General features: G+C 42.0%; 1 protein-coding gene across 5 annotated transcripts; it reads right to left on the reverse strand.

Moving 5' to 3' along the window:
- Positions 1–466: 466 nt before the first annotated feature.
- On the reverse strand, positions 467–22096 carry RIGI (RNA sensor RIG-I). Of its 5 annotated transcripts, none has more exons than XM_085312448.1 (18): positions 21917–22096; positions 21687–21821; positions 20444–20622; positions 19139–19289; positions 17829–17954; positions 16819–16929; positions 15318–15471; positions 14184–14442; positions 13314–13476; positions 12372–12473; positions 10545–10702; positions 10087–10222; positions 9037–9185; positions 7614–7707; positions 6697–6867; positions 5084–5235; positions 3393–3539; positions 467–2205 (listed from the first exon to the last, which is right to left on the reverse strand). In XM_085312448.1, exons 1-18 carry the CDS (start codon positions 22020–22022, stop codon positions 1906–1908), a joined length of 2793 nt encoding a protein of 930 aa, XP_085168574.1. In that variant the 5' UTR covers positions 22023–22096; the 3' UTR covers positions 467–1905. The 5 variants fall into 5 exon arrangements, with proteins under 5 accessions (XP_085168574.1, XP_085168573.1, XP_085168572.1 ...); XM_085312447.1 differs by having other exon boundaries at positions 14184–14445; XM_085312446.1 differs by having other exon boundaries at positions 16819–16932.
- Positions 22097–27306: the final 5210 nt, after the last annotated feature.

The following is a 27306-nucleotide window of genomic DNA, read 5'->3' on the forward strand; positions in this document are numbered from 1 at the left end:
CTGTATCTGGGAAAAAAGCAATTAATTTATTTCTGAAAGAAGTTAAGAGGCTTAAGGAGGAGATAGATAGAGACTGCACTGTACCTGCTGCAGGCTAGCATGCTTAATTACAACAAGCAGAAGGCTTGGTGTTACTAAGATGATGACGACAATCTTGAACATGATTTGATAGTAGTTAATTTGGGTTCAGTCAAAAAAAAATTCACACACTCTCAAAGGCCAAGTGAAGTGTTGGCATTGTTCCCCTCCAGCCCTCACTGTGAATTGAAGGAAGTCTTGCTGTATTAAGTTGAATTTCTCATTAATGTGTTACTTTATCAACTTGGATACTTATCCAGATGACGCACTCATTTATGGTGAACTACATAATTGTTTTAATCTGGAATTCTTGCTTTCAAACAGTGGAAAAAGATTAAACTTATCAAATGTGCTAACTTCTCAATAATCATTAATATGAGTTGTGATGTCAACACTGATTATTTTTTATTGCAATAGTCCAAAAGTAATGCCTTTTCATAAAGCAAACTGATGCATGCCCTACCATACAGAAAAGATTATGACTTACCATATATCTGGTATTTGAAATTGCTAAACCAGCTTTTTTTCAAAATCTTTGTTCCTAACATTTTTTGGAGATGAGGAAGAGGCATTATCCAATGATAAATCATCTTTACCTGTTATTCTGTGTTTTCTTTTTGGAAGCAACTATGTGAACAATGAACTTAATTACTAAGTAGGAACTAAGCACAGAGTAAGTCACTGTAGGGCTGAGATGAGGGATTTCTGCAGAGTATACAGAGCTTTTACAGAAAAAGATGTCTTTCAGATACATAAGGAATGTACATATCTTATAGTGCTATCAAATGTATAAAGTAGATGGAAAAATTCCCTTTCATCTTGGTTCCTGAAACATTGAAGATTGAGTTCTTTGAAGATACATATAGCAAAGCTTCATGTTTCATAATCACATCTGTAGCAATGTCAGTCTGGGCTTTGTGTGGGGAGAAGACTTAAGCAAACTAATGCTTAGGAACTATTCCAATTCCAGATCTTCTCCAACAGCAAGGGGACTGTAGCATTAATGTGAACACCTTGAAAAATTTCAAATACCATCAACTCCTGAGAGAAAACATAAGGGTCACTGTTAATCACTTTTTAAACTAGGCTTTCACCCCATCTTACAGGGCAGTGCTTTTTTTTGCCTTTGGGGCTTGTGAAGTTGAGCAACATACAGAAAGGTATCCATTCTGCAACATTAGCAATAGTAAATTGATAAGCACATAGTGATTGAAGAAAACAGTCCTACTGTTTTGATCCAAAAAAAAACTGTTCCAAGCAGAATATGCAGAACCACTTTTCTGCTTTTCCAGACTGTTGCAGCAGAATTCCCTATTAAAAATGGACTTAAAAGATGCAATCTCATCCTTAAGGAAAAGGAATTGGACATTTCCTCTAATTCTTCTAAAGCATTGGAAGTATTTTAAAATAAGTTTTATAAATAGCTGAAGTAGAGCTTTGTGTTAATTTACATAAGCCATGTTATCTGCATAGAGGTACAATACAACTACTAAATACCGCTGAGTCAATTGAAATGCATACAGAAATACCTGGAGCTGTGGACTGTTGCCTAAAAGAACATGTTTTAGTTATGCAGTTTGATTTCATTTTTTCCAGGCTCCAAGAGAATGTTTCATAACAGCAAGGATTATATGTAGGACACGATTTCATGAGATAACAATTATTTTTTTTGGCCATATTTTGGCTATATTCAATCTATAAGATGCTGATAGGCAGGACCTAACATATTAGGGTTCAGAACAAGTATTTTTTTAAACAAGGAAATAGGAGACAATCCACTGTTTAAGCTTAGTGCAGGAAGGTGATACATACATTAAAACACTGAATTCAGCTAGACATTTCTTCTACATCAAAAATTTTGAAAGAACAATTAACATTTCTCCATTTCTGAAAATCCTTTTGTGTCCCAGTTGCAACATCTTCCATAACAAAGCTTTTGATTTTGATCACTGGTAGATTATCAAATGTCTTATACTTCACTATGATTCCCCAGTCATGCTGGCAATTAGTATTTTGGCAATACATCTTGCTTTTTTTAATAAAATCATCATACTGTAATGGTTTTGTATGAGGCTTTGTTATGTAACGCTCCTTGAATGCTTCTCCAAGAACAGTGTGATGAGATTCCTGGAATGATAAATGCCAAAAATGCTTAATAGGAGAAACACTATTCCTCACTTTCTTTTTGACATTTCCCTTCACCTCACAAATCTCATGGAAGTTCACATTTCACTAATAAAGTGCTTCCTGTCATTTGACAGGCTCAAATTCCAGCCCCTTTTGCTCATTGGTCTTTTGTTTCCATCAAGAGCAAGGTAGCATCAGGCTTTGGCTCATCAAAATCAAAGTTTTATTTATCACCAGTCACTAGTTTCTACCCATTTAACCTTGCTCAGCTTTGCTGAAAAATCACACTTGCAGTTTTATGCACACTTTGTTCATTGGACAACGAACAACTGAAGTCCTCATGTTTCCCACCAGTCCTAACTATATGACCCTGCTGTTCATACAAGGTGATGCAAACACTTTGCAATGGTGAAAGAAGTAACACTTAAAAGTTGAAGGTGTTACAGTTGTTACTTTTGTAACATACAATCAAAAAATTAAAAATGAATAGCTTAATTTGAAAGCATCTGTAGAGCTTCTGCTGGAAGAACTTGCACTGTGGTCTGAATATGGTGATTTCTCCTGAAAATGTAGGTTACATTAAGTGTGTGGGCTGAGGAGTTATTTGCACAGCATCAGTTTGAACTACCTAAAGAATGGAAGAGAAAATAATACTGAAGTGTTACTGGGGTCCTCTTATAAAACCATGGCCTCTTGTTGCCCTTCAGAACACACCACTGGCCCATAAGTGAAGAAGCTAAACAATGAATTGATCTTTCTATAGTTCTTTGTACTGATAATATGCTCTCAACAAAAATAGCAGGGGGAAAAAAATATCAGCTGCAGGAAGACTTCCACATGAGAAGCTTATGCTGATAGGGAAAGTAAATATCCAGCAGTTACACTAACAGGTCATGCACTGACAATCACATGGCTTTCCACAACATATATTCACTTCTAACAGTAGGGAGTTCAGGAAAACAGACCTGATGATTGTGTAATACTGCAAACCTGTTACATACCAGCTACCAGCATAACATGCAACTGTAGTTGTTAGCATTGGTGCTGTGCTTTACTGATTTATCCCAGAAATTTTTCTACCTGAGTCAGCACAAAATGGCCTGTGTTCCACACTGAACAATACCATCAGTCCAGTAATGCAAATTTTCCTGGAGTTCACGGATGCAAGTTTCCATATAGAAACATACCTTTATGACTCTGATGTCATCTGTATTGCAAGCATATGATTTACATTTTCCACATAGGAGATTTTTTTTGCCTTCCTCTATCTTTAGTCTTGTATCTTTCTTCTTGGAATCTCGTAACATCTTTCCCTCCATTTGAAGTTTATATATCTTTAAAATATATAAAAATCAAGATTATAAAAAGCAAAATAAATTATGAAAATGAGAGAAGCACCAGTGTCTATGTGAACAAGATGGTCAGCTAAGCTGTACTGATATGCAACGTCTAGGCACTTGCTCCATTTAAACAAACAAAACAACTTATCTCTGATTCTCTCGATTCTAGGAACTCTTATCAAAGAATTTGGTACACTTGTCAGGGTCAGAATGCAACGTTAGAATAAGCCTACATGATGGACAGCATTTGCTCCCTCCCCCTCTGGTCTCCTCCTTTGCTCACAGCTCTAACTGTCTGTGAAGGCTAGGTCATATGAGACTCCCTGCAGTGCTGCTGCTCTGGGAAGCTTGTAGTTTACAAATAAGGCTCAAGACACTACAGAAATGGCAGGCAGAGAAGGGGGCAAGAGTCACAGCAGAGAGCTGGGAGCCTGCAGCTCATGCAGAGACTGAGTCCTCCAAGAAGACCAAGGAGCAACAAAACCAGGCCTCAGAAGAAACTTCACAAAGACTAAAGGTAGTTGGGCAGCCTTCGTTGCAGTTCAGCTGTCACTGAAAGCACACCTCGAAACATGGGCTCATATGCTAGTCCATAGGAATATAGCAGAATTATGTACAACCCCTTTTCATATTTCTACTGGCTGCCTGAGTCATTAAGTTTTTTCTATCTAGAAACTATTCCAAGTTACAGTGTAATAAAACTTGGCTTCTTCCAGCCTGCTATAGGAAGATTCTTCTCTCTGACCAATGGTCCATCACAGCTGACCTAGCCCAAGATACCTCTTGCACATCATCTGAGCAGCAAGAGTCCTTAATGCTCTTTCTTACCCTCAAGATGACTTCTGATCTACGTGCATAGTCATCTTCCTACAGGGTTAATGGAAAGCATTATATTTCCATTCCAGCTGGTATGTTCTGCTAGGCTTACTCATCTGCCAGACATTGCTTGGAGCAAAGATGACCAGTATTACAGGCAAAAGAGGTCACCAGCAAGAGCATAAATAAGCTCAAATGTCATCCTGTTAATGTCCCAGGTCCCAGCAAGGTCTTTTTTTGAATCTCCCAGAAAACACTGCTCTGAAATCAATAACTAATTGGCATGACAACAAATAACTTAGAAGAGCACTTGCATTGGCCTGCAGAAAAGCTAAAGTGATTTTGAACATGAATATGGACAACCAGATTACAATCATCAGCTTCATTTTAGTATCCTATCTGCCTACCCACAGTTCCAAGCAGATATGGCAGCATCTTTCTTGCAGTGCACAAAATAGCTTTGACACTATTTTTAAGATGAGTAGTTTATATAATCCCATCTCAACTTCTAAGTTTTTTGCTGTTTTGGCCCAGGTTTATGGCCAAGATGACATGCAGCAAGCTAGAAGCACAAACCCTCCCTTCACTGCTGATCTAACCTTAGTCTGAAACCAGGAAGAAAGCATATTTATCACTTAGCTTAGATAAAGCCCCAGTGGAGGAAGGCCAGTATTGATTATGCCTGTAGATTTGAGCATGAAAATTCAACAATTCATACAAACCTTTCTTGTAAATGTTGCCTCATCCCACTTCTGGAGCTCTTCAATAGCTTCATTTATCATTTCTTCCTTAAAACGGTTGTATTTCTCATTCTCAACTACTTCTCTTTTGCTCGTCACAAGGATGCACTTGCTGTCTCTTGCCCTTCCACGACCTGTAGAGTAATAAATTTATCTTCTTCAGTTATACTAACAAGATAGGCAAAAGGAGCAGATATGTCATAAAAAGAACATTTAGAACCTTCTGTTTGGCTTTCAATTCCCATGTCCACCTTGAAATTCAGATAATGCTACTTCCCAAACAGCACTCCAATATCCCATTTCTTGATCACAAGCTAGAACAAGATGCCCCATTCCAAGTGTYCTCATTCATGTCCCCTAGCCTGTGCTGTATTGCTTGCTTCTATAACATCTCCCAGTTAAATTCGGGCATGCTTGACACACTAAAAGTATTGCACAGCATCTTGCTGCCTTCTTTGGCAGAAAAGCTAGAGGAGGAAATTACTGGCTAGYTTTCTGTCACACTACTTGGTGCCTATCAAAAAAATTCTATCATTCCCCCCCCCCCAGAAAAAAAAAGAAAAAAGAGGAATTGGAATACAGCATGGGCAAGAAAAAAGACCACTAGAGGAAATGTCATCTCTTATACCTGCCTGCCTGTTTCATTCCAGCAAACTAAGAACCACAGGGATCTCATCCCAGTTTTAAAATATTTCTGTTAAAACAAGTGTTCACATTCACTTCTGAGCTCCCACTCCCCCTAGATCATTATTTTAAGTGGATGAAAAACCCAACTTACTTTCTTTGCATCTTTAGTGGYATATTAAGAAGAAGCACTACCCACTCACTCTTAGACAAGGGAATTCTGAAGCAATTATTTCATTATAAGGTCAAAAATCAAAAATTACAAAGTCAGGACACAAATTCTGAAAGTCAGAGAACTGAGTACAAAGGAGATCATCTCCTGTCAAGTTATCAAGTCAATTACTCAGATGCAATAAAATATTGCAGATGCACATTTAAAATAGWTATGAAATTTAGAAAAGTTAATCCAAAACCAGTATGTAGTATTGCTCTTTATTCCCCTCTAGTGGCTAAATTATAAAATTATTTTTGATTCAAGATGTGAACGGAAATTCTCTTTTATCCTGAATGTTAGAAGTCTGTATATGCAAATATCTAGTACTCAGTGAATTATCAGCATTTACCAACAGGTAACTGGGCTGGTAAATAAGCCATTGGGCAGCAAAGGGCTTTCAGAGACCAAAACAATGCATGATAATGCATTACAGTAGTCCTTCACAAATTCTCCCAAACAGCACAACTTGCAGTATTTCTGACTACAACTCTTCTAGCTATACATCTGTTTGTATTCTTAATGACCACTTGAGAGAAAAGAAAAGCCACACAACATCGAGGACTCCATTCTGTGACCAACTTTGCCTCGTCCATTTCCATCATTCCTCTGACTTCACTCAGTGACATAAAGAAATGGGAGTAAGATGTGCACATACAACTATGTTACTTCCGAAATGCAGAAGCCCTTCAGTAGCACTCTAAGTCCATTTGTAGGCCAAAGCAGGTTTTTAAAGTATAATAGCTTTGAATTTCCATACCTCTGACTTGGATCATTTTGATGACATTGCCGTAGTATTCATAGAGCACAACAAGGTTGCATTGGGCAATATCAATGCCTTCATCAGCAACAGATGTAGCAATTAGCAGGTTGTTGTTCTTACTGGTTTTGAAAGCATCCAATACACCCTTCTGGCTTGGGAGGGTCATACCTATGGTACCAAGATACTGTATCAAAAAAACCCACTGAAAAGGTCTTTGAGCAACTGATACCTGCATTTGCTCTCACTTAAGTGGTTATAAATCAATACCAATCCTCCTAACCTGGAAAAGTGCTTCAGAGTGGCATAATCAGCTGGCTGCACATGCTATAGCCACTGAACAGGAATTGCAGTTGATGTGCCACAAGAATATCATCCTGGGAAAAAACATTTCATATACAGCATCTGGCCTCTTCATGATTTTAAAGCCATCTTTTTCATAACTGATCTCTATTAATGAGACTCGTGCTGTTTACCTAATTCAGCCCAAGTGACCTATTAACTCTGGCCAGATATACTTGATTTCTGGTGCAGTTTCCATTTCATCATAAAATGTGTTTGYACCACCAAACACAAAATAAGCCAGGGATCTGTGTATGGAACAGGGAAAGCACCACTAGTCTCACGAAGCCAAGATAGGGAGCGATTTCTAAGTTTCTTTTGACCAAGCAAAAGAATCCTGCAGAAAGGAGTCACTGACAATGTACCTGYTGCTTTATCCAAAGACTCTGGAAGGAAAAAGTAAGCATTTACATAGATTTTGTTAAAGATCTTCTAGATACTGAAGAAATCATAGAACAGTCTTGCATCACCCTCCTCCATTTGTTTAAAAGCACAGAAAATGAACACAGGAACAGTAACAGAATTTCAGCTCTCTCGGCACCACAAGTCTAGCAACTAGTATACCTCACCCATACCTGTCTCCTGTCTCGCTCTTCCACGCCCCACCAAAACATCTGGTTTTATGTGGCTACGAAGGAGAGGATTTTCTTCTATCCACTTCTTCAAAGCCTGGAAAGCAAATCATGGACATATCTATGCTGTTAGATCCCTATCGAGATGAAATAGGGATGGTTAGGTTGGATCTCCCTACGCTTTTTATGCGAAGAGTATGTTTGAGAACCAAAAGTATAAAACAAAGTGGAATTTGCACTTCAAGAGGGAATGTCCCTTACTCAGTGAGAAAGCAAGGCTCACAGCCACCAACATAGGATCTGAATATGCCACTATTGATTCTTCCTTCCCCCAACACCTGTACCTTGTAGACTGGCTAAAAAGCAAGCAGTCATTCACTGCTAAAAAGTATGCCTTTTTTGGAAATGGTCTTCTATAAAACAGACCACCAAATATTAGACCTCTGTGATCCAGAGGAAATGAGTTATATTAACAAACTGTATGGTATCATTTCAGGGTGAAAAGTGGCATCTTCCTGTTGTTCTTACCTAAAAACAAATTTCAGCCAAGCTACAATAAATTGTTGCATCTACTATTGTCAGTGGCCAGCACACGCCTGGAGTCATTGATCTGGACTTTAGCATGCCTTTATTTATTTATTTATTTATTTTTGCCTTTGCTTTGCAATTCATCCAGTATGTCTGGGTACAAGGATAAAATGGGGGTTGGGAGTCTCAGCTGATAACTATGTTTACCCTAGCCAAAGGCTGTGATCTCTCACAGCAAATGGTTAAGAATTGCTAAAGCTAATGATTTTGCCAGAACACAGTTATTTTAAGCATAAACTTCTTTAGAATATGTTACTGGAAGGCAGAAAACAAGATCATCCAGCCTAGATCTTTGATCCCAGGCAAGTATAGACTAGACCAGTCCATTAGAAGGGTCTGAAGAACATCAGCTCCACAAACTCCTTTGTTTTTCTTGACCAAGAATAGAAACTAGTGCACAGACCACTTTGGAGCCCATAGGAAACCTCAGGAAAAACTACAAACACCTTCTGACCTCAGGGTTTATAATTCTGTTCTATTACAAACCAAAAAACTTGTAATGTGGCTTGTTAAAACTGACTTCAGATCTAAAGTAAAAGGCTGACASCTTACTGATCAACTAACACATACAGGAAGCAGAACTGAAGGAGGATAACACACATGGTCTGTTGTTTCTAAAGGAGAAAGACAAACAAACAAAAAAAAACAGAACAACCCCAAAACCCTCACTCTGTCTCAGAGCACCAATGCTTAGGACAATTTAGGAAGATAAACATTTGCTTAGGAAGATCAAATACAGGCATATATTCCTATTTTTAGATCAAAAGGGAAAAGCAACAGATGAAGCATTGTATTTTCTCGTTTCCCATTTTAGAAGCTTTAAAAAGAAATGTCTTACAGCTACTAGGGCTCTTGTCTTAGCAAAGAGAAGAGTGCGGGTCTGTGGGTTATAGCGGTATGCTTCATCCAAGATGCTGGCAAGCTCTTCCAGTTTAGGATTCTCATTTGATTCATCTTTTGAAAGGGCAATCAGCTCCTCTTCTTTCTCTGGAAGATAACAGCAGTGTCTAAACTTACCTATTTACTGTAGAAAACAGAATTATCACCCAAACCTACCTATCAAATGCCACTCACATTCTCTTTTAACATCTATTTTTACTTCTTACCTATGTTCTTTCAGATGCAAGGAAAGAAAGCTATTGTTTAAATATGACAAAAACCCTTGAAAGCATTTTCTGAATCTCATTATTTTATAGCAGACTGACAGCAACAGAGCACCTGTGAGAAACCTTGCATCCCGTGCATCAGAAGACAGCAACAAAACACAGATCTTGGGAACAGCGATACTGTTTGTTCTTAGAGAACAACAGACACCAGAGGGCAAACACTACAGTAATGACTTAGAAATCTCTCTGTTTGCACCCTCCACATAGGATCCTAGTCTGGTTTACAGAACATCATTACTGAACCAGAAGTAAGATAACGGCTTAACCACCAGCTTCCAAATCAGATGGGTGCATAGGGACTGCACGCTACTTCCCAGCAGTATGGGTCTCACTCAGCAGTCAGCAGTGCATACCTAGATGTGCCTTGTCTAAAGCTGTCAGCACTAGTGATTGTAGAGCACACCCCTTCGTGTAGGGYACATCCCAAAGGACACTATATATCCTTATATCCAGGTCAGGCATGTAAGCACCTACTACAACATGTAGCTACAACTACTGCTGCATCCTTAGCTCCTGCACTAGAGGCTGGTATTTCTAGAAAGTGAGATCCCCACTGATCATTCAAACACTACATTTGCACCCACAGGGGCATTAGGTCTTCTCAGCAGTGCAAAGGTTGCAGGGAAGCAACACAGAATCAACCGCTATCCCAGATTATAATGGATCATTCTGCACAAAGCCCTCTCCTCCCCTGCAGCTGTCAGAAGGACTGTCTGAAATACCTTGAAATTTGGCTGTCAGATGCTGCTCTAACTCTGTGAATGGTCCATTTCTGACATTTGTGAAAAATTCTGTTAGGTAGGCTAAAGCATCTTGGGTGCGGGCATCTTCACAGATGATGAGGGCATCATTGAATTTCTGTTCAAAGAGAGAAAGACAAACAAACATGTCTAAGCCTTATTTTTCACAGCATAGAGGATAAATGCAAATCTTATTTAGCTAGACTGAATATTACAAACTTGTGTCATTATTCTATTTGCAGAGCAACACAAGAGTCTCCTCTGCACCGTAATGTTCTTCCTAAATATCTCAAGACAGTTCCTACACACAACATTAAACGTCTAAGTTTGTGTCAAATAGGATGGTCAGATTTAAAGCCTCATCTCAGCTGAACACACCAGTCTTGTAAGGAACAAAGTAGCTTCACCTCCGTATGGAAGGAAAGAAGAAACACACTTACCCTCAGTTGTTCAGTGCAAATGAAAATGGCTTTACAAATCCTGCTCTCCTCCTCTTTATCCKCTAGTTGCAACAGTCTGTATTTCTTCTGAGTTTTAACTATCCAGTGTTCATATTTCTGTGTTCCAAACTCATTCCAGGTAATCTGGGAGACAGTGTCTAGCCAAGAAAGAGGAAACAAGCATTTGTTCATTTTGACAAACAAATAACCAGAACAGCTAGCCAGAAGTGAATCCATTTTCCATGAATGTTATGTCTAAAAAGCCTATGCAAAAGAATGCTGAATTGCTGAGGCTGGCAGGCACCTCTGGAGGTCTCTAGTCCAATACCCCTGCTCAAAGCAGGGCCAACTACAGCAGGTTGCTCAGGGCTTTGTACGATCCAGTTTCAAACATTTCCAAGGATGGAGATGCCACAGCATCTCTGGACAACCTGATACAGTACTCAGTTGCCCTCACATCAGAGAAGTCCWTCTTCATGTTTAAGTGGATTTTCCTGTATTTCAGTATGTGCCCATTGCCTCACATCCTGTCTCTGGGCACCACTTGAGAAGACCATCTGTCTTCTTCACTCCCTGTATTTGAAATTACACCCAGAAGTCAGGCTAGAATTAACCCTGTACAATGTAATTGAAGATCTATGTCTACACACACCTCTTTAGGGTCTTTACTGGTGAAATTAGAGCTCACTCTCCCCATAGGAAGCCCAAAGTATTCAGTATGCATTTGGTGGATGGTCAATAGGCTCATTATCCAAGGGCCTGTTCCTGAGGCAGAACTCAAGATACTTCTCTCAAACATGGTGTAAGTGCCTCACAAAGAGCAATAATCTTCTGAGAGTCCACAGAAGGAAAGCTAACAGTGTTCAGTTTTTATGCAAGAGAAACTATGATGCAGAAATAAGCCTCAGAATTCTTTGCTTAATTCRGTGCAGTTTAAAAATCCCACTATATTTGTTCTTGGCATGTGTTGCTGCTGCCTTTTCTCTCTTTTTTTTAAAAAAGTTGTCCCTGTTTTTTTTTTCAAGCACTTTCTCTCTTCTCACAGCCACACACCTCCCTCTCTGCAAGCCTTCATATTGCTACAGCTCATGAAGCTGAAGTCCTACACACTTCCCTTCTTAGGAAGCCATATCCTTTCTCTAATGCCATTCGTGTTCCACAGATCCTCATATGTAAAATTATCTTAAATATCTTACAACAGGAAATAATGGAGGCCAGGTGAACACTGGAGACAAGGGAACATGGGCCCAGACATACCAAGAGGACAAAAATACTGAGAAGAAAAGGTGGGTATGGCACCCCTGCAAATGCAAGTGCAACTCAAAGATGCCAGAGATAATAGGAGAAGAACTGTCAGAGCAGCAGGAAGAAAAGTAAAATTTTCTGAAAGGAAGAAATTACAATGTTCAGAGTAGCACCATAATTGAGATTTTCCTTGTGTTCCTCAGCAGGGATTGATCTAGAAAAAAAGTAGAGAAATACAATTTTTTGCATTTTGGAAAAAAAGCCCTTACGCAGTTCTGTTTCGGTTTTATTCAATATTCAAAATGTATTTTTAGCAATGCCAAAAACACCCCATTTTACCTGCAGCCATCATTTTGAAATCCAAGCAGAAATATTTCTGATTATCAAACTAATCACACTTATCAGGCAAACAGCTGACTCTTCCACTTGTGAGTTCTTATTTAGAAAAYAATGCTTAAGGGCACGTAAAAAGGAAGGAGAAAGGAAGAGGAAAAAGAATGACTGTTCTGGCAGCCACAAGGATTCGCTACTGATACAACAAAAGAATGAATTTCCAGTTACAAGCATACTGTAGTGCCTTACCCACTGAGTAAATCGTTCTCATCAGTGCCTCTGTCTGAATCATCAAACCTGAGATAATGTCCACAAAGCGATTATGAGGTCGCATTTCAATGTGTCTGACATCTAGAAGCAAGAAATGGAAGTCCATGGTCATTCTTAGCAGTTCACAACCAAACCTCCATAAGCGAAACGTTTCCCTGGGCCGTGCAGAACAAACTGTTGGCTAAAAGAAGGCTACATATGGTGCTACATGCAATCATAACAATGTTTCTCATTAACGAGCATTATATTTGCTCAGAAAGAAATAACTTCCATTCTTCACTTGCAAAAGTGCACTGGATTTTCTGTCTTGTGGGGGAAAAAAGTAGGAAATTCTGATGGTCACTGAAGAAATGTTTGTTCTTCCTGATTTCATATTTAACATCCCCTTCTGCAATGGCATCATGAACACATTTGTGAAGTCACAAGAAACTTAAATGATAAGCATTATTTGCAGGGAAAAAGCCCAATTCTCTCCTTTTAAACTCCCTTTACGCTACACCTAATAAACCTGTCAAATGGCAGTGTTTACTCAGGTGTTGTCCGATGGGAGCCTTGACTGCAGGTGATGAGACACAGCAACATTCCCTTTACAGCTGATAAAGCTAAGTCTCACTGCTCTGCTTTGTCTGCAGGAAAAGTGCACGTTCAGACATGTCTACCCTGGCTCGGGTGGTACAGGCTAATTTGCTAAGCTGTTTGGACACAAAAATATGTCCTTTAGCTGTATAACACAGTCTGTGCCCAGGCAGACACGGCCCTACTGTGCAGCAACAGGTAAGCTCATGCTTAAACTCCTTTCAAGCTGGCAGGAAGCAAGTCTGCAGCTTAGTTTTCAGCTTTCAACTTCACTTGACCAGAGGGGACTGTAGAGGAGCCTTAATAATGTCATTTCAGTCTTACAAGACAAGGAAACGGGCTTACATGTTTCTGGCTTGTATACGATGCTCTGCAGATCCTGTATGTTCTCTCTGACGGTGGATATGGTCTGTATGTCCAGGTAGGAGCACAGCGTGCAGATATGCTCTATCACCTCGTTGGTGTTTTTGGCACTACCAACTCCAACGGAGGCAGTTAAACCTACAATCTGAACAAATAGCAGTGGTTGCTCCCATGTTACAAAGTCAAAAAAAAGGTCATGTTACCCATCACCAAGTTGCTGCCATCTTCAAACACAYGGAAACAAAATAAGCAGCTAAAATAGACCTGAGTGCAAGGACTAAGCCTTGCAGGGGCAAAACTTGTCTCTGCTCATGTCCTCTCCCTGCTACCCAAGCTTAGTGTATTTAAACTGAATGCAAATTATCCACTCACTTTAACCCATAAGCAGCTGTGTTTGCCAGTGCTCATCCTACACAGAAGTAGCAAACTCAGCCCCAGAGCTGCACTCCACATCCCTTCTGAGCGGGGATCTCAGATATCTCCTCCTGGTGGACAAGGTGACTTGTTTTATTGACCCAGAGGATAGCAACAGAGAGGTCACAGGGAGACTATGTTCTAGAGCACAAGCTTTCTTCCCAGCACAGCAGTCCTGTTTACTGTTAAGCACCCTGGCCCCTGTCATGCCTGATCCGTCCTGCTTGGCAGCTGAAAGGAAGATGTGGCTCGGGAAAACATCTGGATGTCTCTGAGAAAAGGGGAAAGAGTCCTGGACATTATCATTTTAATTTGCAGCCATCATTAAATGGGAGTTTGAACTGAATCAGTACAAAAAGCAAGACTTCATGCTTTCCTGGCTGTGCTGTAAAAAGCAGTTTTCTCTAATGTTTCTACCACTTTCAGGCTGGGCCTTACCTGAGGCAGATGACTTGCAGAGGAGTTAAATTTTTCTTCCAGATACTTAGTCATTATCACGTTGTAAGGGTGGTTGCCCATGGTGTTGTGGCACTCGTCAAATATCATCAGAGTGAAAATGGAGAGGGAGCTAAGGGTCCCGTCCTGAAAGCTATTCACGAGGATCTGCGGGGTCAGTATGATGATGTCGCTGTCCTGTATAACCTTCGCTACAGAGACACGTGCAATGGATTCACCACTGATTCCTTCAACGGAGTACCTACTGAGAACAGACAAAAGCCAGGGAATGAAAAAGAATGTCTTGCAGAGGCAAAAAAAAGCAAGAAGGATGGACTCTTCAGCAAGCCTAGAAGACTAATTTCAAAATGTCAGGTTCTTGGGACCYAGTATTTGACCCACAGAAGTTGAGAAAAAAAAATTCTGAGCATCAGCTACCGGATTTTTAACTCCCATTATCTAAAATGTATTTTATTTGAGAGATGATGATTTTGTCCATTTAAGCTTTATCCGTGAATTCACAGGCGAGCTGTATTCAGAKATCTTGCCCCTCAAGCCTTTTCTGAATACATCTGGCAGCGCAGGACCGTTTCCTACCCTTCATATGTTAATGTTCACCAATGACCCCTTTCAAAATCAGAAATTACAGGTTATTGATACTCCCCTGTTAATTTTTAGATCCATTTGAAATTTGGACTATTGTTTTCCAATTGGAGGTTGAAAAAAAATCAACTAAGTTTTACCTTTGGAAGCGAAATCAAGCCTGCCATTTGAGAGAATGTTAGAGGAATCCCATTTTTACCATTTTAAACTAGCTCATCTGTGGAAGCAGGACTGAGCATAGTCTCAAGAGAGAATGCATTTCAGCTGTTTTTCCAAGGTAAGCACAGGGATGCTTTTGCCATTCCCACAGGTGCTGTACAACAAGTGCTTAAACCCTCCGAAAGCAGAGACCCCATACTCTTTTCTCAGAATCTACTGTGGTACTTTGCCATTTTTACCATTTAAATATCTTCCTTATGGTAAAGCTAAATATTCCTGTCACCAGGAAACCCATTACATCTTGCTACTGCCACAGCTGACCTGGAAGACAGTTTATTTTCTGTAACAGAATCCACCAGGTAGAATTACACCTACCTACTTCTTTCAAAGTGCTGCTTGAACACAGTTCTCTGTTGCTCATACACTGGGACTTTAGTTGCTAGAAAGACAACCTTTCCCTTTCGTCCTGCTGGCATGTTTTGGAGATGGTAATCACAGATCTGAAGCGCCACAAAGGTTTTCCCGGAGCCTTTAAGCAAAGAACAGGGAAGATAAAGCACAGATATGAAAGGATATATATGTAAGGAGCAGCTTGTCCTCCCCTTCTCATCATCTGGGGTGCCCTGCAACAGCTAGAAGTTGGCARTGGGGCTATAGCACTTCCAGATTCCAGATGTGAACACTTGCTTCCTGCAGGCCACGACCTGGAAGTCAGGGTCAGTTTCCAGGCAATTTCCACAGCTCTAGGCCATGATGGACCAAATTGGCCCCAGAATACGCCATTTCCATATAACCTGAAAGTGATTAGATAGAAATGAGTGGAATATGAAGAGCCTATGGGGCAGTATCTGCTTCATAAAAGGTCAAGCATATTATCTGTTAGTTTCTGTTATCTGAAATCAACAAAAAATATATATATTTTAAATTCACTTATTTTAGATCACTTCCACTTTTTTCAATGCTGTGAAGAGAGACAGACAGAGGTGCCATATTGTCCTTTGAAGGTTTTTTTACTTAGGTGGGCAATCACACCTGGCAGGCCTCTGTCTGTAAAGACTATGTGAAAATCATCAGGAGTAGGGGTGGGGGATCCATCTGCAGCTTTATCCAACTGTTTGGAAATGACTGAGTTTATTTCTGCCTTTGCTATGTGTTGCCATGTCTGATCAGAGTATGGCACAGCTACTCGACATCTTCAACTTCAAACCTTCTCCGTGCAGCCTGATTTTTCTCTCTATTTTTCTCCTTCCCTTTGACATTGAGGTTAAAGGTTCAGACCATCCGGAGCTCCCCCATTAACCCAACACCGCCTGCCTCTGCTACTGCATCTGTTTCTCAAAGCCCAGGGGAGAAATAAGCTATCCACATGGAAAATACAGGTGGGAAGTCACAGCTTATTGCTCTCTCTTTCGCTGCTGATCTTAGTTCAGCCTTGAGAAACTGCAAAAATTCCCATGGTATTTTGACCCTGCAGACATTGCAGTACAGGAGACCAGGGAGCCTGAGAGAAACCCAGCCTATTTTTCCCTACAACTTGCAAGCCAAATTTCTTACACATCTTTGTTTTCAAGCTGTTGCCTGTAAATATCAGCGAGTGATTTTAATATAAAAATCCACACATGGGATTTGGGAAGTAAAGGTCAGGATGTGGAAATCTGAATTCAAAGATTAAAATGCAGAGACACATCTGTCTCGTTCAGCGTCTGTGCTGCCCTCAGCCAATGGTTTCAGGCCAGATCTGGAACTAATTCTGCAAGTAAGTTTAGTTTCAAATAAACAGTTGGAAAAGTTTGATCCAACCTTTAACCTCCCCCATTCTTTCTACACTAAGAGAATTTTTCTAAGAAATCAACCCTGAGGACTTGCATGTTCTTACCAGTAGGAGCATTTATTATTGTATTTTTCCCATTGATAGCAGGCTGTGCAAGCTCAATCTGGTAACTTCGAGCCTTCTCTGGTTCATAAATAGGTGGAGACTGGTCAATCACTTCTAGAAAAGATTGACACAGGATGCCGAAACCATGTTTTTGTRAGGAATATCACAACAGAAATGCATAAAATATACTGTCCTACATACTGTCTAAAATGAAAGATGTAATATCCTTGCAGTCTGTACAGAGCATTCTCTCTGATGGAAAAGGTTTTTACCTGGTCATACGCAGCAAACAAGAATTACACACAGTTTTTATGATATGTTTTTGTTATTGCTTGTTTGTGCTTCCCAAAATCAACTCCTTCCAAAATCGTGGCTGATAATTCTCACCTCAGCTAGCCTTCCTCAACTCAGAAAACACACAGTCATTTTTCCCTACAAATACGCACCGCTATGAAATTCAACTTGTATTTCTTTCCTGTGAGTCTTTGGCTCTACAGAGGCTTGATGTCAACACTCTCTCAAGTGATGGTCTTGTCACAGGGCTCGTACTTGCAGGACAGTAACTGGAGCCCAATACTGAGAGCACTATCTTCAGAAAAGCTCAGTAAAGCTTGCCACAGGGGACTGCGCTGGGTTTAGCTGGCAGCCTCTGCACAGATCCTTTACAGCCACATTAAGCTGAACTGGCTAATACCAGGTCATGCATGAACTGCTGCCTCAGGGAAGAGATGCACATCAGCACCAGGCTGGTGTTAGGATGCTCTGTTGATAATGTGCGGGCAGAACAATTTTTCACTGGAGGTATGGTAAATGAGTAGCAAGCCATAAGATATGCAGTGCCCGACGTATGAAGTCCATAAAACATTAAAATAGGAGATAGCTAAATCAAGTCAGGGATTCCTACTGCTTCCTTGGTACCTTCCTTTGTGGCACAGCGGATTTGCATCCTCCAGAAGCCTAAAGCAATGGAGAACTCCAACCATAAACTCTTTCAAGTTGCTAAGTCTTACCTGCAGCTGAACAGACATTTTCACTGAGATTATTATCACATTCTCCTTCTTCAGAATATGTTATACTAGTTTCAAAGCTGTCCTCAGAAACCTCCATCATTTCTCTGTCAGCATCTTTGCTATTATCTGTACAAGGACAAAAATGCATGTTATCTATCTAGCTTCTTGACTTCAAAATACTGTATTTAATGGGACGACAAGGTGAAGCGTGGAAAGCAAATGTAAAATGATGCTGCATCCAGGCTCCCTGTCACTGGAATTTGCACTGGGAATCTCATTACAAACAGAGCACATTAACACTAAACATTGTTTTCAGAGAGGGAGAAAGAGCAAGGTTGTGCCCTAATCCAGCTACAGAAAACAGGATATTTGTGACTAGCCTCTTCCAGCAACTCTCTTCGACTGCTTCCAATATGGGCAATGTTAACTCAGTCTCCATTGGGCTGATTTTGGCTTATATAAGCTGGATCTTACTAGAAGATGCCTAAAACACACTGACGTCTGTAACTTGTACAATATAGCCATTAGCTATATTATAATGAATATGTAATTATATTACATATAGTGTATACATACGCTATATAATATACAGCATATTATACATTATATATCAAATATAATTAAATCCTCAGGTCAGAAATGACAAAAATCTGATCTCTTAAAATACATTTAATACAAACTTGAATTTTTATTTGACAAGTAAAAACCTCTCAAAATAAGAAACATTCTGTTGTATAAGAAATCACCTAGCAGTATTAACTGCTAATTATAAACAGGTCAAACAATTATGCTTTGGGAGAAAGCAAATGTAGATATTAAGAAAGAGCATCTAGATTATCCACGCAAAATCACTTGGCTTAATCATACAGTAGGGAAATACTATATTCCATTTATAAATTCCCTCATGCTATAGAGTATTTAAAGTTATATTTCAAGTAGGAAAAGGTAAATTAAATGACAGATGCAAGATTTTATTTTTAGAAATCATGTTTTATCAGAAAACATTGCATCTTTTGCAACTCCAATAAGCAACCAAGAAGATGGCAACAGCAGACTTACAGTAGAAGGGGACAAAAAAGATAAAACTTAAATAATTTCTGAATTAAAAAAAATAATTTCTGAAGGCTTTAGGGGAAGTGGACATATTTCAATTTATATAAAAGATATTTAATTAAAGATTTTTATTTTAAACAATAATGAGCAGTGCAGTCTGATGGTATTCCTTTAAGTTAGTCATACTTTCATGTAAAAAGATTCCTGTCTGGCACAAGAACAGAAAGAGATTATAACGAAAACAATTTGCAGTTTACCTTCCGTCATATCCCATAGTTCACTTGCGCGGTAATATCTTGTATTGTCTAGTGCTATCTGCAGGCTTTTTGGCCAGTTTTCCTTATCTGATCGACAGAGACATTCAATGAGTTTAGTTATGCCTGCTGGTTTGCTCCTGTGTTCGCTAATCTGCATAAAACACAGAAAAAAGATGCTGTAGCTTCTAAGTGATTCTGAAACAGTTCAGTGCAGTTACAGTTCAGTTCTTTGGCTGACAATCCATAAAAAACAGCACTTCAGTCTCAAAGAAAAAAGGATTTCCTGTCAAGTTCAGTTCTTTACTTACTGCCGCTCCAATTCTGCCAACTTAGACGCACACCAAACTCAGCTGGTCAGCAGTAACAGACAGGCTATTTGCTTAAATATTCACCAGGTACGGAACAAGGCAGGGCTGTCCTATGAATTTCCATCTTGCAAAGTCCTTGTAACTAGCTGCATCTACCTTAAGAAGATACCATTTCTGAGGCTGCACTTTCAGAATAGAAATTATAAACACAAATTTATGGCAGGTCTGAATTTCTGTCAGATGCACTAGTTTTCCAAATGTTACATAGCTCCATAAATGCCACTTGAAAAATAAAATAGCTGTGAACAGTCCTTCTCAGGAGTCACAAGGAGCAACAACACCTTATTCTTTCACACAGCATCGCTAATTTATTATTATCCATCCATCCCCGGCTGTGACTCGGGAGTACCGATTGTTAACAGTCATTAGCAATGACACTGAGCTACAAGCTGGGTGACAACAGAGCTGCTTCACATCTGGAGGTAGAGCAAACAAGTATATGTGTCTTCAGCCTATTCTGTGACACCACATGTAGCCATTAGCTTCAGATTAGCGGTTTCATTTTTGCACCATAGCCATCACTTTGGCTGCCTTGCAGAAAAATATCTAGGGGCTTTGCAAAGTCCCTAGAAATTTCTACAGTTAAGATAATGGTCTACTTCAAAGCCCATGACAATCAAGAATCAATTTAAGCAATATCAAAAGGTCATTATTCCTACTTCAAACTGCTCTTTTAGTAGCATTAATACAGCATGAACACTCCAGAAAGGAATGCTTGCCTTTATCAAAATCTTAGCCTGAATACCTTCATTCAGAGGTGTGATATGCTGTCTAAAAGCTGTTATTTAAGGAAATCTAAGAGAGAAAAGTCCCCAGGGATCGCTGGCGCACCTGAAGAGCCTGCTAGCAATGGGAATCACTTCTTCCTGCAAGTGAGACAGTTAGTGCTTCTCCTTGGAAAATTGGGCAAACACAAGGATTCTAGCATTAATCTCACCTGCAGAATCTCATCACACTCCCTGTTTATCAGGCATGTGTTTATGTGGGGCATGAGCACCACTGGATCAACTTCTATCATTGTCGCTTCTATCCGCTTCAGCAGCTGTCTATACAACTCCAGTTTTTCCAGTTTACTGAAGTCCCAGTTTTCAATTGCTTCTGCCAGCCCAGAGTAACCTTCAAAAAAGAAAACAAAAACAAAAAGAAACAAACAAAACAAAATAAAACGTTTACATATAAAATATGAAAAACACTATACTGGAAGAGAGTTATACTTGCAAAGAGGGCAAGTGTAACATACTCTTTTGCAGAATTTGTAAGACACCACTGAGAATCACAAACAGCTTCTGACCCCTTCTCTTTCATTTACCACCTCAAATTCCCATCCTTGCCTCCACCTTCCTCCGATATTCCTCCTCATATTGCACCCAGGTCAGCCCCAGACTGAGACAACTGCAGCCTTGCTGACAACTCAGCAAGCAGAAAACAAAACATGGAACAGAAAACGCCAAGGAAGCTTAATTAGAGGGCTTGTGTAACTTGCTTTGCGTAAGAGACAAGGCTTGAAATGTGCCCAAAGGACCTGGAGAAACTGTGGGAAAACAGAAGGAATCTGCTTAGCTTTTCTTTTGGAGGAGCAGAAGGCAGCGTGAAGACTGGCCACCACAAAGTCTTTAATTATCTTCTGTCCCGACATCTGTTGAATACATGGGTAATGCTAAACACTAGTCTAAGGCCCAAGAGCACTGTCACCAACTGCAGCAACAGGTAAGAGAGAACAACTGTTTGGGATGATGCTTGGAGTCAGAAGGTTAACTTTTTTAGTGTTTTCTGCTAAAGATAATACATCAAACTGAAGACTACTGATGTATTTTAAAAGGACATGTTTGCAGGTCAGAAATTAGCAGTAGAGCAGGCTGATACAAAGTTGCCCCAGATCTAGACTTTGTTTTAAGGGGAGAGTGGAAGACATCCAATTAGACTTTTCTGTCCCTCTTGCCAATCTTCTACTTTTTCCTAGCATTTTTCATCCAGCATGACAAGGTCTGACAGCAGCCCAACACATACCTCACGATTAAGGAGCATCACTTCACACCCCAGGTGCAACAGTCTGCCCAGATGAAAACAGGGGGGTGATGGTGTTTTAGGCGGTATTTTTTTGCTTCCTTTCGAGAGAAGCAGGGAAACAAGAGTTTGAAGCGCGGAGGACGAGGCGCGGGGCCGCGACGGCAGGAACCCACCTGCTGCCTCCAGCGCGTTGAGGAAGCCCCTGAACCATCCCCGGGCCTGCAGCTGCAGGATCGCGTCGAGGAAGAGCGAGGCGGCCGCCCTCACCCCTCTCTCCTCCTCCTCCTTCCGGATCCTCTCCCTGACCTCTGGAAGAGCAGCGGGCCGCAGTCAGGCGCAAAGCTCCGGCCGCCCCCCGGCCGCCCCCCTCGGGGGCCGCGGGCGCCCCGCAGCCCGCCCCTACCATCCTCCAGCCAGTCCGTCATGTTGCCCAGGATGTACACGGGGTTCAGGATGCCCTCGATGAGCCGCCGGTAGCATTGCAGGCCTCGCTTCTCCTCCGCGCTCATGGCCCGGCTGCTGCGCGTCCCGGGCGCGCAAGCGGGTGCGCAGCGCTTCGGCCACCTCTCCGCAGCGCCGGGACGGCGCAGCCCCCGTCCCCGCCCCCGCCGCGGACCCGGGGCGAGGAGGCACCGAGAGAAACGAAAGCGCAGGCCGGCGGCAGAAAGGAAACCGAAAGCGCGGCGGGGAGCAGCGCGCACGCGTGGGGCCGCGGAAAAGCGGCCGCGGCCCGGGGCGGGGGCAGCCCGCGGTGGGACACGCAGAGCCCATGTTCCGCGGGCTAGGGCTGCTTACATCCTGAAGGCTAGGACGGTAGGAGCCTGATGCAGGGCGCCAGCAGGCCGCAGACCTGGATGCAAACACCCTCAGAAAGGGACTAGCTTTGTAACTGCGTGCCCCCACCACCACCACCACGCACGTCACCCACCTGCTGAAGTGAGGAGCTAGATACGGCCAGCTGCTCACAGCTTTATAAATCGTGTGTTCAGTCTARGGCACTGATGAGAGCAGTGCCAATATGTAACGTGTGTCTTCCAGTGCCGTAGCTGCACCACTACCACTCGGTGCCAGGCACGATCCGGGAGGAGGCAGAACTGCAGTGTGCTGCAGCTGCTGCTGGCATTGCTGATACCCCTCTGCCTCTTGCATGGCGCTGTCCTGGACCGGAGGTCATATGCACTTGTTGCAAACAAATGAAAGCTGTCAACTGCAACAAAATCGCCAGTTGTTTTGAATACTTTAATTCTTTTCCTGCCTTGTGTTGGTAGGACAGCCTCTTCTCATGGAGGAGAAGAGCAAACACCCTGCAGAAGAAGAGCTTGCTACAGCTCATCCAACAGCATCTCCACATTTTTAACCTCCCATACGTTAACCCCTGTCATTCTGAGCCAGCTGCAAATAAGAACACCCCGCAGCGGGTAAGAAGGCTTTCTTGTTTTGTGTTTCAAAATCTTGCTTGCTAAAAGGCACAAAAAATAATTATCATGACATTGGCAGAGCATTTTCTACTCTGTTCAAGTCTGGGTATACTCTGAACTATTTGATATTCTTTCATTTCTTCCTCTCTACTCTGCCTTTTGCCTATTTCACCCAGTGCTAAAGGGACAGTGAGGCATCATTTTTAAAATATACCCTTTAGTATTATTGGTCAATGTCCTTTCTAATGGCCTAATGCTAGCAAAGCCTTGAATTTGAACTGTTAACCCCTTTGCAATGAAATGGACTAGGGAAAGGCCACACTCAGCTGACCAATCTAAAGAAATAGCTGGAGAAATGTCGAACAACTGGGAGAAGACAGCTTCTACAGAGAAAGAAAAGGATAGTGTGAACAAGCACTAAATGGCATCATCAGCCATCTCTTTATTCTTTGTACATGGTCCTGTGCTCTGAGTGAGGCACAAGTGCCAAGAAAAGCTACAGGAAGGCACCTCAGCCACAAAGGAGCAGAAATAGTAACTGATGACCTTAATATTAAAATGAGCAGACAGGCATGTTTCATTTTTCTGCCTGATGATGCTTCCCTTCCACCCAGTGGAGTCCAGCCTTTGACTCCCACCTCAAACTCACAACCTCTCCTCCAAAACCGGAGAAATTAATCTCCCTCCTCCTGTTTGCAGAACCTACTTTTCTAGACAAAGACCCTAGTCATCTAGGGTCTCTTAGCCTGTGCCTCTTAGCTCTGTGCATACCCCCAAACACCATGTCCAAGAGCACGTGTATAGTTCAAAGTAAGTAAATCACACAATTACGCAATAAGTGAAATTGGTTAAATTGCCATCAAATGACCTGGCCGACAGCCTGCTTTGACCTTGTAGAAATCACTTTTGCATTTGTTTCTCTTTTGTTTCACTTCTACAAGGACCCAGCAGATGGTGAATTCTGAACTTTGCAGTGGAGAAGGGAATTTTCACATGAGTCTGTGAAGGGCCGACCCTGGAAAAGCTGGGAATTTTTACTTTCATGCCAGGCCCTCATTCCACCTTTTCTTATTCCAAGAATTTATCCAGTCTGCTGCAATGAGAAGAAGTCTTAGGGCTTCTTCTCCTCCTGTGCAACAAGGAGAAAGCCTTAGCCTCTCTGCTAATCTTCCACTTCACCCTGCAGTGTGTATCTAATGGACTGACAAATAATAGATATAGCACAGAAGCATTTCCTGCTCAGCAGTTGGTTTCAGAAGTGCCTGCTGCAGCCCTCATTCATCCAGTGCAAGCAATCCTAACACGCAAGTCTCTCAGCACAGACAGAATGCTTTGGGGGATTCAGAGGTCAGAACTGCAGGTGGGTAGGAGACATAGCTGCACAGAAAACACATTCCTGTGCTATGCCTAAGAACCAGAGGGAAACGAACCACTTGTCTTTTATTTCTCTACCCTTATGCATTTATTCACTTTTCTTAAAGGAAGGGTTCCCCAATTCCCAATCACTCCCAGCCTCAAGAGGAAGGGCTGACTAAAGGTGTTATGCCTTGCTGGCACTTGCACCTGGGGGACTCTCAGAGTGTTTCCATTTCAGGCACATCCAGCAAATGCAGAGTTTCATTTCCTACCAGATGAAATGACATTTTCTCCCAGCAGCTGTTAAACACAGATCAGATCAAAAAGCACAACTTGGTAGCTCAGCCTGGTGCCTGTGTGGATGACCAGCAAGATGCAGACATGCTGTTGCTTCAGCTCTCCCCCTCAGCATCTGCGCCTCACACCTCATGAAAAAAAATCACAGGAAAATGAGGTGAAATGCTGACCGTGACACAGCTCTCCTACTCCTAGAGCTGGAGTGGCTTCCACCACACTGGAAGGTCGTCAGTGTCTCCCACTCCTAAGCGCTCCTGGGCTGTGTCTGAAGCTCACCGAAGGCTGTGGAAGCAAAGCTTGCATCTGTACATGTTTAGTCCCAGGGAGCAGCAGCATCTGGTTTACTTGGAAGCAGAGTTTGATGACTGCAGCCAAGCAAAAGAGACTCTGGGGTTTTCAGTGGCTACGGGTGGTCAGGACTAGGACCTAGTATGTCTTCCTGCAAAGGAATGACTAGTGTGATACTAACCACAGCCAACTGAGTTTTACTAAGAGTAGCTGATTGAAGTAGAGCAGCAAAATGTCCAGGATTCAGGGGAAAGCACTTGCACACAGTTGTGTTTGCACTGTCCTGGTGTGCCAGTCCTCAGCTGGCTAGCAACAGAGGCCATTGTAGGGTTAGGGTTCCCAAAGCAGGTGCTGGCATGCAGCTTGGCATCTACATGGCCTTCTTCTGTGTCTTTTTCTATAAGCCAGTTACCTAGTGGTGGAGGTTTGGGCCTTGAAACATCAATGATGTTTTTCTTCCAGTCCAGTTTCCTCCTCAGCACAGCTTGAAGAAATTCAGGAAGTTTCAGGACTCTGAAATGAATTATTTGCGTACAACAGGAACTACATACAACTTGTGCAAAAGCTGCCCAAAACTACAGACTGGAAGGGCTTGAGAGTAAGTGGCTTTAGAAGATCTTGGGGATCTAATTTCTTTCAGTTCTCTTTGGGTTACTTCTTGTGTCAACCTTATATACCTTTCCACTTCCTGAATTAAAAAACCCATCCTATTCACTCTTTCTCCATTTGCCCCCATTCTGCTGACTTTACACTCAGTGTCAGCAGTCCCAGTAAGCCAGCACTCCTCATCTTTTATCATCTTCTGCTATTTTTCCAGCTGCAGGATTCCTGATACTCTTCATCCACACCTTTTACCTGATTGTTTCTCCCACTAYCATCTTCTTCAGTGCCAGGTCAGAGTTGGCCAACAGCTTTTCTGGATTCACTATTTGCCATATCTGTCAATTTCTTYCCTTGTGCTCCCAGTAGTTTACCTTGGGGCCAAAACTAATCTGAACTGAGCAAAAAAACTCACAGAGACAGCCTGGGCTGAAACACCTCAARCCTCTTTCCATACCTTCCCCCAGTCAGAGCCGTAAGGTTTTTCAGATGCATATGGTCCATAACACATGCAAAGCTTCAGCCAAGCCATCCCTCTTCTGGATATGCCTCTTTTTTGAGCCAGGAKGACACTGGGTGTGTATGCAGTAGCCAGCTAGGTGACAGTGGCCCATGGTAGAAACAAGCTGGGGGAGACACTGAGGATAGCAGCATGATGGCAGTCAGTGCAGATGCTAACCCTAAGTGGGAATGGGGCAAAATCTGGGGATTTCCTGATTCTTTATGATGAATCCACAAAGGGACAGAGAGGGAGAGAGGGAGCCTGTCCCAGACACTTCGTATCTGACAAGACTTTACTTCAGACAGGAGCAAGATGATGTCCTGAAGCTTTCCTAAATGGCTGGCCAAGGCTCAGGGAGATCCTCCACTCTGTCCAAGTGCACATGGGAATTTTTCATCTCTTTCCTTCAGCCCTTCCTCTCCTCTAGCTGCACCTTCCCCCATGGAGGGACTGTACCCAGCTTCAATCCTTCTCAAGTGCCAAGAGAAAAGAAACATTTCACAGACGTTGCCAAGAAAGATTACAAAACAAGCCTCTCCCAAACCATCACAGCATCACCACTCTTTCCACTGGAGGTCCCCTGCTCCTTGCAGACCCCATCAACACCCTCTTCGGTTGCCTCTCATGCCAAGGCTCAAGCAGGATATCCCTGCCAGCTCAGACAGCACTCACTGGAGTGACGTCTYAGGTTTCAGCTGGACACGGTCATTCCTAGCAGGACTTGCTCAGCCACCCCAAATGCAGCAGTTGCCAAGACAAGCAGATATCAACTGGTGCTGTGAAACTGTGCCCAGGAGGGAGCACTGGTTGCTCTCCTCAGAGCCCTTGGGATCGTGGCTGTTCATCTCTGCTGAGCGTCTAGCCCCATCTGCTGTCAGAAACGAGCCTCATCTCCTTGAGTTCAGCTCCCAAAACCTGAACTGTCCGAGGCTCAAACTTGAGCAGCCAGGCTGCCCGCCAAACTTGGAGGAGTTTGGGTATTGTTTACGTTTGGCCCACTTCATCTGAAGCAAATAAGGAGAATTTTTGCTTTTTAAGAGTCCGTTCCCGTAGACTGCGTTTACGGACATCTGAAGTGATTTCAGTGGATGTCATGGATACCCCAGGGCTCTTCCATGGACAAAGGCACAAAGTATGGGAGCAGAAGCTAAGGAAAATGTGTGTCTCCAGAAAACAGGGCACTGTCCTAAATGTGCGCTCCAGGTTAGAACCTGACCTCTTATATGCATAGCTCAAACTTAATGCTAKCTTCTTCCTATTCTGAAAATCAAATGTTTTCCAATCCCATCAACAGAAAAAATGGATGAGATGTGAATATGTGGCAGCCACTGT

This window comes from Rhea americana, unplaced genomic scaffold (genome assembly GCF_003343005.1).
Source record: "Rhea americana isolate MKP2758 unplaced genomic scaffold, rheAme1 scaffold_365, whole genome shotgun sequence".
NCBI lineage: Eukaryota > Metazoa > Chordata > Aves > Rheiformes > Rheidae > Rhea > Rhea americana.